At 53.9% G+C, this 10,256-nt stretch overlaps 1 protein-coding gene across 2 annotated transcripts; it reads left to right on the top strand.

Moving 5' to 3' along the window:
- Positions 1 to 472: 472 nt before the first annotated feature.
- Positions 473 to 9,346, top strand: Serpina3 (serpin family A member 3). 2 transcript variants are annotated; one of them, XM_042692592.1, is made up of 5 exons: positions 473 to 555; positions 2,872 to 3,491; positions 5,004 to 5,277; positions 7,842 to 7,992; positions 8,936 to 9,346. In XM_042692592.1, the coding sequence occupies exons 2-5, from the start codon at positions 2,873 to 2,875 to the stop codon at positions 9,137 to 9,139; spliced, it is 1,248 nt and encodes a 415-aa protein (XP_042548526.1). In that variant the 5' UTR covers positions 473 to 555; position 2,872; the 3' UTR covers positions 9,140 to 9,346. The 2 variants fall into 2 exon arrangements, with proteins under 2 accessions (XP_042548526.1, XP_042548524.1); XM_042692590.1 differs by lacking the exon at positions 473 to 555 and adding an exon at positions 843 to 893.
- Positions 9,347 to 10,256: the final 910 nt, after the last annotated feature.

The raw sequence follows: 10,256 nt of genomic DNA, 5'->3' as shown, positions 1-10,256 counted from the left end.
TAAATGTACATAGAGAGACATGGCACACACACACACACACACACACAGAGGTTCACAAACACAGTTGTTTCTGCTTTTACTTACAAAAAAAATCTGTTTATGAACGCAGTGTATCTTGATCAATGTCACCGCCTTCCATCACAAACACAGATTTTTTTTTTCTCCCAAACACAGATAATTTTAAAAAGTGACTTGGAAATAAGTCAAGCAAAATGTGAGTTGCATATCTCTCCTGTCCTTCTTCATGCGCACACGCTTTTCCCACGAGCCTCCATGAGCCTTTCCTAACATCTGAAGGAGACCCAGGGGAGTTAGTGATTGTTGTCTGCAGGGAGAAGGGTAAGGAGGTTCCAGTAACAGGATTGTCTCAGATTTATTTCTTTAACCCAAGTTACAAGAAATGATCATCTGACCACTTCTGGTCAGAACACAGCGCAGATTTGTCCCAGCCAACATTTTCTAAGCAGGAGGAGGAGCTGTTCACAGGCATAAATAGCCATTGGGGTTCATTCCAGGGGGATGATCCTCTCGACTCTGGACAGCGGCTCTGGGAAGGTAATTCAGGCTTGTCACTGCGAGTGAAGGATGTGGGTGGGTGGTGGGTGATGCTGGCTGTGGTCCAGAGCCCAGGAAGGGTGGAGGGTGGAGGTGTAGGCACTGTGCCCAGGGCCCAAGGGTGGGACTCAGGGGACAGTTCTGGGACTTGGTTGGAAGAAGGTCCACCCGGAGATGTGTGCAAAGGATACAGGTGGCAGGATGCTGCTGCGTGTGGACTCTGTGTGTCTGACTCCACAGGGGAGAGGAACTGCTGAGCCTAGGCCTGGCGCCGGGGCCTCTGTCGGAAGGGGGATTGCTGAAGTGGGCATCTTGGGGCAGCGGTCAAAAGCCCCAAGGTGATTTGGGGGATTCCATGGGTAATGCCTCAGTGGGGTGGGGTCTGCTGTTCTCAGCCAGGCTTCTCGTCCAGCCATGAAGAGCCAGACCTCCAATGTGGAGAACTGAAATTAACTTAGAGCAAAATATTATTGTTGAACATTTTCCCAAAGCAATGGTTGCACCAGAGTGAGAGGAAGCAAACACTAGAGACAGCCAAGCCACCACTGTCCCCTGGCTTCTCCAAAAGACTCCCATACCCCTGATGACACGTCCCTCATCCTGCTCCTCCTCCTCTCCTCCTCTCTTCCTCTTTCTCTCTCCCCTCCTCCCTCTCCCCCATTCCTCCTGCACTCTTCCTCCTCTTTTTCCTTCTCCTTATCCTGCTCCTCCTCCTCTCCTCCTCTCTTTCTCTCTCCCCTCCTCCCTCTCCCCCATTCCTCCTGCACTCTTCCTCCTCTTTTTCCTTCTCCTTATCCTGCTCCTCCTCCTCTCCTCCTCTCTTTCTCTCTCCCCTCCTCCCTCTCCCCCATTCCTCCTGCACTCTTCCTCCTCTTTTTCCTTCTCCTTTCTCCTCACACGCTCCTTCCTCTCTCTCACTCCTCCCTGTCACTCTCACCTCTCTCTCTCCCCTCCCTTCCTCTCCCCCTACATCTCTTCCCTCTCCTTGCTTTCCCCTCCTCCCTTCTCCTCTGAATGCCAGGACAGAACTTGCCAAGGCTGACCTCAAGGATCTCTGCTAGCCACAGGCCTTGGTCCCGGGTCACTTGTATACAGCTCCAGGCTTATGTGAAAGGAGGTGACCCTTAAGAACATCTTGGGGAGCCACCTTCATCTCTTTTCTTTGTTTGTTTGTTTTTTGTCGGTCGTGGGACTTGAACCCTGGGCCTGGGCGCTGTCCCTCAGCTCTTCAGCTCAAGGCGAGCGCTCTACCACTTGAGCCACAGTGCCACTTCCAGTTTTCTAGTGGTTTATTGGAGATAGGAGTCTCACAGTCTTTCCTGCCCCCAGGCTGGTTTTGAACCGCAATCCTCGGATCTCAGCTTCCTGAGTAGCTAGGATGACAGGCGTGAGCCACCGGCGCCCAGCTTCACCTTCATCTCTTAAGTCACCTGAGCACAGGTCATGCTACAAGGAGGTGGGATCTGAAGCCCACAGGGGTTCTCCGATCCCTCTTCCCCCCAGCTCTGCTTTCTCCTCACCGGAAGGCCTTTCCTGGCTGAAGGTGGACATAAATGACCATGTGCAAACCTAGCAGGGCTGGAAAGAACGTAACCATAGTCCCTGGGTCTTTATGCCAACAAACATTTCTGGGCTATCAGGGCTCAAGCGGGCTCGTGTGTCACTCTCAATCTGCGCTACATTTAGGCACTGGCCTCGCCTGGCCTAGGCCCTAACCTGTCATGGAGCGCCCGGGAAGTGCTGCAGCGCTCTTGGGTTGGTCTGGGGCCAGCAAGGATAAAAACAAAAACAACGTCCTCCTTTCTAATCTTTTTCTCTGGCTCTGCCTGCCACACAGCAGGAAGCAGGAAAGGACATTCTGATTAGACAAGTTTCTATCATCTCCAGCAATGCCATTTGCTTGCTGTGTGACCTTAGGCAAGCCCCTTCCCTCTCTCTATGCCAGGATCCTCCACTAGACCACACACACACACACACACACCACACACACACACACACACACCACACACACACACACATACACACACACACACACACACCACACACACACACACACACACACACACACACCACACACACACACACACACACACACACACACCACACGTAGCAATTATAGCACTCTCCTCCTGGGGTAGAAAGAAATATAGGATGTGTTGAGTAATGAGTACAACACCTTCCAGAACTTTCCATGGGAGATCACACGGCCAACTGTGGGTGCAGGGACAGAATCCAGGCAGAGTGGGGGGGTCCTAGGAGGTGACTGCTCAGGGCACCAGCTGGTCCTCCCAGGCTTAAAGAACTCTTGCTTTTCAGAATGCTGAGAATGTCCTTGGTCCTGGCTCTGGGCCTCTTGGTAGCTGCACTGGGCCGCCCACGTGGCACACTGGACAGGGAGATCCCAGTCCAGGACAAGCAGGTGGAGATGCTCAGCACCATTGCCTCTAGCAACACCAACTTCGCCTCCCAACTCTACAAGCTGTTGGTCTTGAAGAACCCTGGTAAAAATATCATCTTCTCCCCCCTAAGCATCTTCACTGACTTGGCCTTCCTGGGTCTGGGAGCCCAAGGAACTACCCTGGCAGAGATCCTGAAAGGCCTGAACTTCGGCCTCCCAGAAAGCCGTGTGGCCGACATCCACCAGGGCTTCCAGCACCTGCTGCACATGCTCAACCAGCCCAGCGACCAGCTACAGCTTAGCATGGGCAACGCCATGTTCATCCGAGAGCAGCTGGAGGTGCTGGACGCGTTCCTGGAAGACGCACGTGCTCTGTACGAGGCCCAGATAGTCCCCACCAACTTCCAGCAGCCCGCAGATGCTGAGCAGCTCATCAATGACTTTGTCAAGAATGAGACCCAGGGGAAGATCGTAGAGCTGGTCCGGAACCTGGACCCAAAGACGGCCATGATTCTGGTGAATTACATCTTCTTAAAAGGTGAGCACCTGGCTTGGGGTGAGGAGGAAACAGAGTTCTGAGCCCTTGGGGTGTGTCCTGGAGAGGAAGTGCTGGGGCTGGAATGACACAGGTCCCAGGCTGCACCCAGCCCACAGTCTGCTTCATGGAGGTTGTGGTTCCCAGACACAGCTTTGGGGCGCCTCATTAACCAAGACTCTGCTCTAAACTTGCCCAGTGGACAGCAGGCGCCAGCCCTCCTTACAAATCCCTCTGGAGTGAGCAAGATCCACACTGTTTCCTACAGAGCAGGACACGGTGGGAAAGCCCCCTGCCCGGGATAACCTGGACACCTCTGACCGGCTCATGCGGGAGGGGTCCTATATCTGCTGAGCCCAAGGGCTCAGGTGGGGGTGGAGGGGCCATCTCCATGAGGAAAGCCAAGGAGGCCCCTAGGGAGTCTTAGCCACCCTGAAGTTCTAGAACTTCGCTCTTCTCACATGGGGAAGAGCCTCTGGGAGGACCAGGCCCCATGGTCTGGGGTCCTTGGCTTCTGATCTCACTGATAGGAACCCAGCAATGCCAATCTCGTCCCATCAGGGGTGTAGGAACAACCTTGGCCTGAAGGACAGCACCTGTGACCGAGTGCTGGGCCAGAATGACTGACGGGGGGAGGAGGGAGAAAGCCGGGAGCTGACCCCGCCATGCTATGGGTACACGGTGCCTGTGACAGAGCCATTCTAAGCCCGCAGGAGCAACACCCATCTGATTTCCCACAGATCAGGGAGCCATGTTGAGAGCCCAGAAGTTGAGATGGGAAACCCAACCCCACTGTGATATGACTGGGGTTGGGTCTGAAGCTGGACCTGAGATAGCCCAGAGCAGAGAGATGGTAGGTTCTCGGATTACAGCCAAGAAACCAGTAAGTCATCAAGAGAAAAATGCAAGTTAGGAAAGAGGACAGGGGCCTAGCTGGGCCCACAGCCCAGTGAAGACTGGCGAAGACTGGAGTGAATGCCAGGGGTCTCTTTACCTCACCAACTTACAGGTAGAGCTCAGTCTCTGTCTTTCTGCTCCTACCAAACCCCACAAGCCATCGGCAGGGGAGCAAGAGATTTAGGGTGCAGGGTCTGCAGGGGGTGGTAGGTGTACATCCTGCAATTTCTGTGACTCATAATACTTTCTAGGCATTGTTCATTATCAAGAACCCGGGGTTCCCTGCTTCTCCCAGCCTCCAGCACCTTTTGGTGTCCTACCCCTTCCCCACCCCCGACTTTCTCTAGCCCCCATCTCTTTCATGGACTCCTGATTCTGATTCCTACTGACTTCTCATTTAGCACAAATAACCATGTCTTGCTCTCACAACCCCCTTTCCATTCCAGATGTGTGGGTGTCTCCCTAACCTTTTTCATTTGCCAAAGCACTTCTCCAAAACCAGCCACGCCTCCTCCCTAAGAGGGACTGGGGTAGCTGTGGATGGCCTAGCGTGATCACAGTTCCGAAGCTGGGCCGAGATAATGCTCTCATGGTCTCTGATCGATTGCTTGCCTTTAGCCAAGTGGGAGACACCCTTTGACCCCCGCGATACCTTCGAGTCCAAGTTCTACTTGAGCAAGACCCGATCGGTGCAGGTGCCTATGATGACTGTTGAGGACCTGACCGTGCCCTACTTCCGGGACAAGGAGCTGTCCTGCACGGTGGTGGAGCTGAAATACACAGGCAACGCCAGTGCACTCTTCATCCTCCCCGACCAGGGCAAAATGCAGAAGGTGGAAGCTAAGCTGCTCCCGGGGACCCTGGGCAAGTGGAAGAAGAACCTGAAGCCCAAGTGCGTTCACGCCCCTCCCCCCCACCTGGCTGCGTTCACACCCCTCCCCCCAACCTGGCTGCGTTCATGCCCCTCCCCCCAACCTGGCTGCGTTCACGCCCCTCCCCCAACCTGGTTTCCCAATTCCCAGCTTGCAGGGACGTTGTGTGTCTCATCTCAGGGCGTCAGCCATACCTGATGCTCAGCGGTAGGAAAGTCACACAGGGACCAGAGGAATCAGGGGTTATTTTGCCCTCTGCTGCCTGACCTGGTGGTTTTTCTTCCTTAGTCAATGACAAGGAGATGAGGCTCCCATGGCTTCTAGCATATTCTAAGTCCAGGAGCAATTTCCAAGGCAATCCCAACACACATGTGTGGGTAAAGGTAGAAGGGGATAGAGCACTTCAGCCAGTTGAGGGTGAAGCCAATCAGGCTCCAAGAATCAGCTTTGCACGGGTGGACCGTTACATTCACCTATGACCCATTCAGCTCAATTCTGCACTAGCTGAGTGATTAAGCCCCTGCTAAGCTGGGCACTGGTGGCTGGCTCATGCATGGAATCCTGACAACTCCGGACGGAGGTTGAGATCTAAGGATCAAGATTCGAAATCAGCCCAGGCAAGAAAATCTATGAGATTATTATTTCTAATTAACCACCAAAAAGTTGGAAATGGAGCTGTGGCTTGAGTGGTAGAACAATAACCTTGAGCTAAACAACTCAGGGACAGCACCTAGACCTGTGTTGAAGCCCAGGACTGGTACACACAAAAATTAAATACTTATATACCAGGCATAGATATAGAACCTAAGATTATATTAGAGACAAAAACACAAAATCTTCTGATTTCCTGCACTGTGTAGTTTATCTTGTAATTGAGAGAAGAGAGGGGGAAGAGAGAGAGACAGACAGACAGATAGACGGTCATAAGTCAGTAAAGCATGTGGTAAATTAGGTAAGAACAGGGAAGTCCAAGGGTCAGGAGAGCTGGAGCTGGAGGGAATTTGTAGTTGTTAAATAGCATGGCTGCTAGGTGATGCTCAAATTCTTCAGGTCAGAGGTGATAGGAAGTGACAGAGTCACTTGGAAAAGCCATCCCAAATCAGGGAACAGCCAGCATGAGGCCTAAGGCCAGCAAGCCCAGCATGTTTGTGTTTAACCCTCTGCCAGATAGCTGCAGTCCAGGAGGTGAGGGTCAGGGCCATGCAGAGCCATGGAGACCCCTGCAAATCCCTGGCCTTCCTCCTCTGAGGTTTTCCAGGAGTGATGGACCTGGATGCCGTTGTAAGGAGATCTCCTGGTTACTTGGTGGAGACCAGACTGTAGGGCCAATCATGGAACAGGAGAGACCAGCCAGGGGCTCAGGCAGAGCCGATGGGGGCAGCACTTCAGCAGGGACCCCTAATGTATGAGTAGCAGTCAAATCCTGGATAAATCTAAGCCAGGCCAGGCCATAGAGCCAAACGAATAGTGAAGGGAAGCAAGACAGAGAAGTCATTCTAGGCCCAGGCCCTGCAGTGGGACACAAGGAGACATGGCTACCACCCTTCTTTGTGGTCTAACTGCCCGCTGAAAAGGAAGGCGGTAATGGCACTGTATCCTGGTCCTTAAAAGGTGATTATTGGAATTCCATGATGTATTGGATGTGGAGGGCTCTTCACAAACCAAAAAGGCAAGGACCTGCTTTTATATTAACCAGCCCCTGCTCAGATAGCTGGGCCCCTCCTGACTCCCGGGAGCCCTCAGGACCTGTGGTCCCACCCACTCCTCCATTTACTCCCTCTGGACTCTCCCTTCTCTTCATCTCCAGTGTGCAGATCACTGGGGGCTGCGTCTGCACGTGCCCAGCCCACAGTGGTGCTCATTGTGCAAATCAACGAACGTGAGGAGGTACCGCCCCCACCTCCACAGGAGACACAACCTCCTCTAATTCAGCAGCCCTAAGGCCAGGCAGATGCTGACCAGAGCACTTGAGACAGAGGGTGACACCTCACACCTTGTGATGGAAGATGCCACCTTGTGCCCTGAGAACTTGCTGCCTGGCACGCCCAGCCTACGCATCCAAGCACAAGCAGGCCCAGCACTCAGGGAGGGGGTGGCTCGTAGACACCTTTGGTGGAGGGGTTCAGAGCTCCAGCCCATCTCCTGCTCAGTCGGACCCCTTGTTTGCAACCAGGACCTTCATGTCTTGACTGTGGTCCTTGCCCAGGCTCATCCTCCTCTCTCTCTCTGGTGCCTCCTACAAGAAGCCTTCCTGTTGTCTATGGGGCAGGCGGCTGTGTGCCTGCCCTTGTGAGGTACTGCAGGATTCATGGTAGAGTGAAGGCCCCTCCGCTGCTGCGCGAAGGCCTGGAGCAGGCTTGGGCAGGGCTCCAGCCCCACGCTGGCACACTGCCTGGCACATTCGGATACTCACAGGTATTGCCAGACAGTGGGTGAGCTAAGAAGAGCAATGCAAGAAAGGGAACGGATGAGATCTTCTCTCCAGAGAGAGAAGGTGACGGTGTAGGAGCTCACCTAGCCCGCGCTGGGAGATGGAGATGCTGAGACACGTGATGTTCAGCTGCTTTTATTTCTTCTTCTCCAGGGACATAGATGAGCTCTCCCTGCCCAAGTTTTCCATCTCGGACAGCTATGAACTGAAGGATATTCTTTCCCAGCTGGGCATCAGGGAAATTTTCTCCAGAAAGGCAAACCTGTCAGGGATCACAACATGTCACGAGCTACGGGTCACCAAGGTGAGCTGTCAGCTCCACGCCTGAGCTTGAATGGGCCCGTGAACATTTGGGGAGGGGGAGTCTTGAGTGTGTACACACACCTCCATTTCCCAATATCCAGTCACTTGCCCTGGGCACACCCGCCCCCCGAGAGAACCAGGCTACTGCCCAGATCCTCCTCCTGCCGTAAAGCAATGCCAGCTAGTCCCAGCCCCTCCCCGCCCCTCCCCTCTCCAGAAGCCCAGCATGGAGAAGAGCCTGGCCTTGGGCTAGAACAGCTACAGGCTCCAGGCACACTCCACTGTGGGGACATAGGCCTTCCCCCGCCCCCTTCTCTTGTTTTGGGCCAGAATTCTTGGCTAGTACCCAGTACCCAACGGCTTAGTAGTAATGCTCAAAGGGGGTAGTGACCAGGATAATAGAGTACATATTTCACGCATGCGTAAGAAAGCAGGGTGGGACCCTCTAACTGCATTTCTAGAAGCACAGTAGTGAGAACAATGGAGCACAACCCTGCGATGTGCCCCTGTCCCCATCAACATCCTGAGTCCTGGTCCCAGGGAAGAAGCAGGGTGTGCCAAAGTGGTCCCGAAGTGCAAAGCCTTGTCCCACGCAAAACAGTGGAGCGCCCCCTAGAGACCGGAGCAGGAGCGCTGCCCCTGGCCAGCCCCGGTGTGGCCACTTCAAGGTGGCAGCTGAGAGGAAGCCCGTGACCCCTCCTCACAGCAGTGACCTTTAGGGGCAATGCAGTTTCTGGGCGCAGTCACAGAAGACCTAGGTCAGGGCGCCTCATCTTCACCTCTGTGACTCTGAGCAAATCTCTTCTGCCTCTGAGGCTAGTTAGTGGGAGGAACGGCACGGAGAGGAGCCAGTGGGCGATGCTCGGCACAGGGGCGTCCCCTAGTGGCGCTCGGGCCGGCTGCTTCCTCTGGCTGTCACCAGTAACACGCTGACGTCCCCACAGGTGATGCACAATGCTCTGCTTGATGTGAAAGAGGAGGGCACGGAAGCTGCCGCCGCCACAGGATTCAAAGTTGTCCTTGCATCTGCAAAGCTGAACCCAATCATTTTGCGATTGGACAGGCCCTTTCTGATGTACATCTTCCACAAAGACATCATTCTCTTTATGGCCAAAGTGGCCAACCCCAATCAAGCCCAGAGCTCCTAACTGAGCTGTGGGTCTTTCACAGAGGAGCAGGGCTAGATATTCAGCAGGCAGGCCTCTGTGTGCAGCCTGCTCTCCATGAGCCCAGTGGCCATGGCCAGCCTGGGGAGGTGACAGCGACTGTCTCTGTGACAACTGCATGGCTCCATCTGGGTACAATAAACCATCACCCTGGGCCTGGACTCTGTCCCTGTGCCCCTTTCCTCCTGACCCCCTTGTTATTTCTGTGTCTAGCTGTCTCTCCCCTAAAGCCATTCCCCCAACCGCCTGAGCAGCTCAATCCCAACCCAAGCTCTGGTCCCTCTGCCTTTAGCTTAAACAGCCTGATAGGGTCCACATGAGCTCCAAGTCAAATCCACTCGCATCTCAGGTCCAGGACTGAGAAGGGACTCTGCCGCTCCAAGCCCCTTCCTAACTCTGGAGCTACCTGTTTTCTTGATCCAAGTTCACTCCTTCCCTCTCGAGTTCCCCCAGGTTGTGTCACTACCTCTCACTGGGGCTCTAGGCCCTGTTCCTACTTCTGGATCTGTCATTCCTGCAGCTGCTGGGGATCAGCTTTTGGAAACCCCACTTCTGCTCCCCTACCTCCACCCCAGCACCTCCAGCTGGTTGTGAGTAGCTATTTCTGGTTTCATAGAATGAATTCATCTGATGAATGCCCTCTGATCTTGGCACCAGAACACAGGCTGGAGCCTAGGAGCCATAAGCACCCAGCTGACCATTAGCGCCCTCTAGTGACAACAAAGGCAATGGTCATCATCACTCACCATGGAGTACTTACTCCTAGAATTCTCCTTCCAGCCAACTTGAGATGACTCCTTGGGACCCTGTGATGAGGAAACTGCAGCACAGAGAAACCTGTAATTTCCCAAGGCCATACAGTTAGTCACTGCTACCAGTAGGATGTTATCCCAACTTGAGGGAGGCCACGGGAGCCATGTGAACCACATGGGGTTCTGCTCCTGAGGACTGTATTTAGCAGAGCTGCTTATCTAATTAATGGTGGCCAGGGGAAAAGAGGGAGAAAGAGAGAGGGGAGCTGTCCTCATAGATGTCTTCCTTTTTCTGTTTAATTCCAGCCAGTCTCCCCCAGCCTGTGGCGTGGTGTCCCCACATTTAG

The sequence above is a fragment of the Dipodomys spectabilis genome, unplaced genomic scaffold, assembly GCF_019054845.1.
Source record: "Dipodomys spectabilis isolate Male_0828 unplaced genomic scaffold, ASM1905484v1 ptg000157l, whole genome shotgun sequence".
Lineage (NCBI taxonomy): Eukaryota > Metazoa > Chordata > Mammalia > Rodentia > Heteromyidae > Dipodomys > Dipodomys spectabilis.
This window is presented reverse-complemented; position numbering and strand designations above follow the sequence as displayed.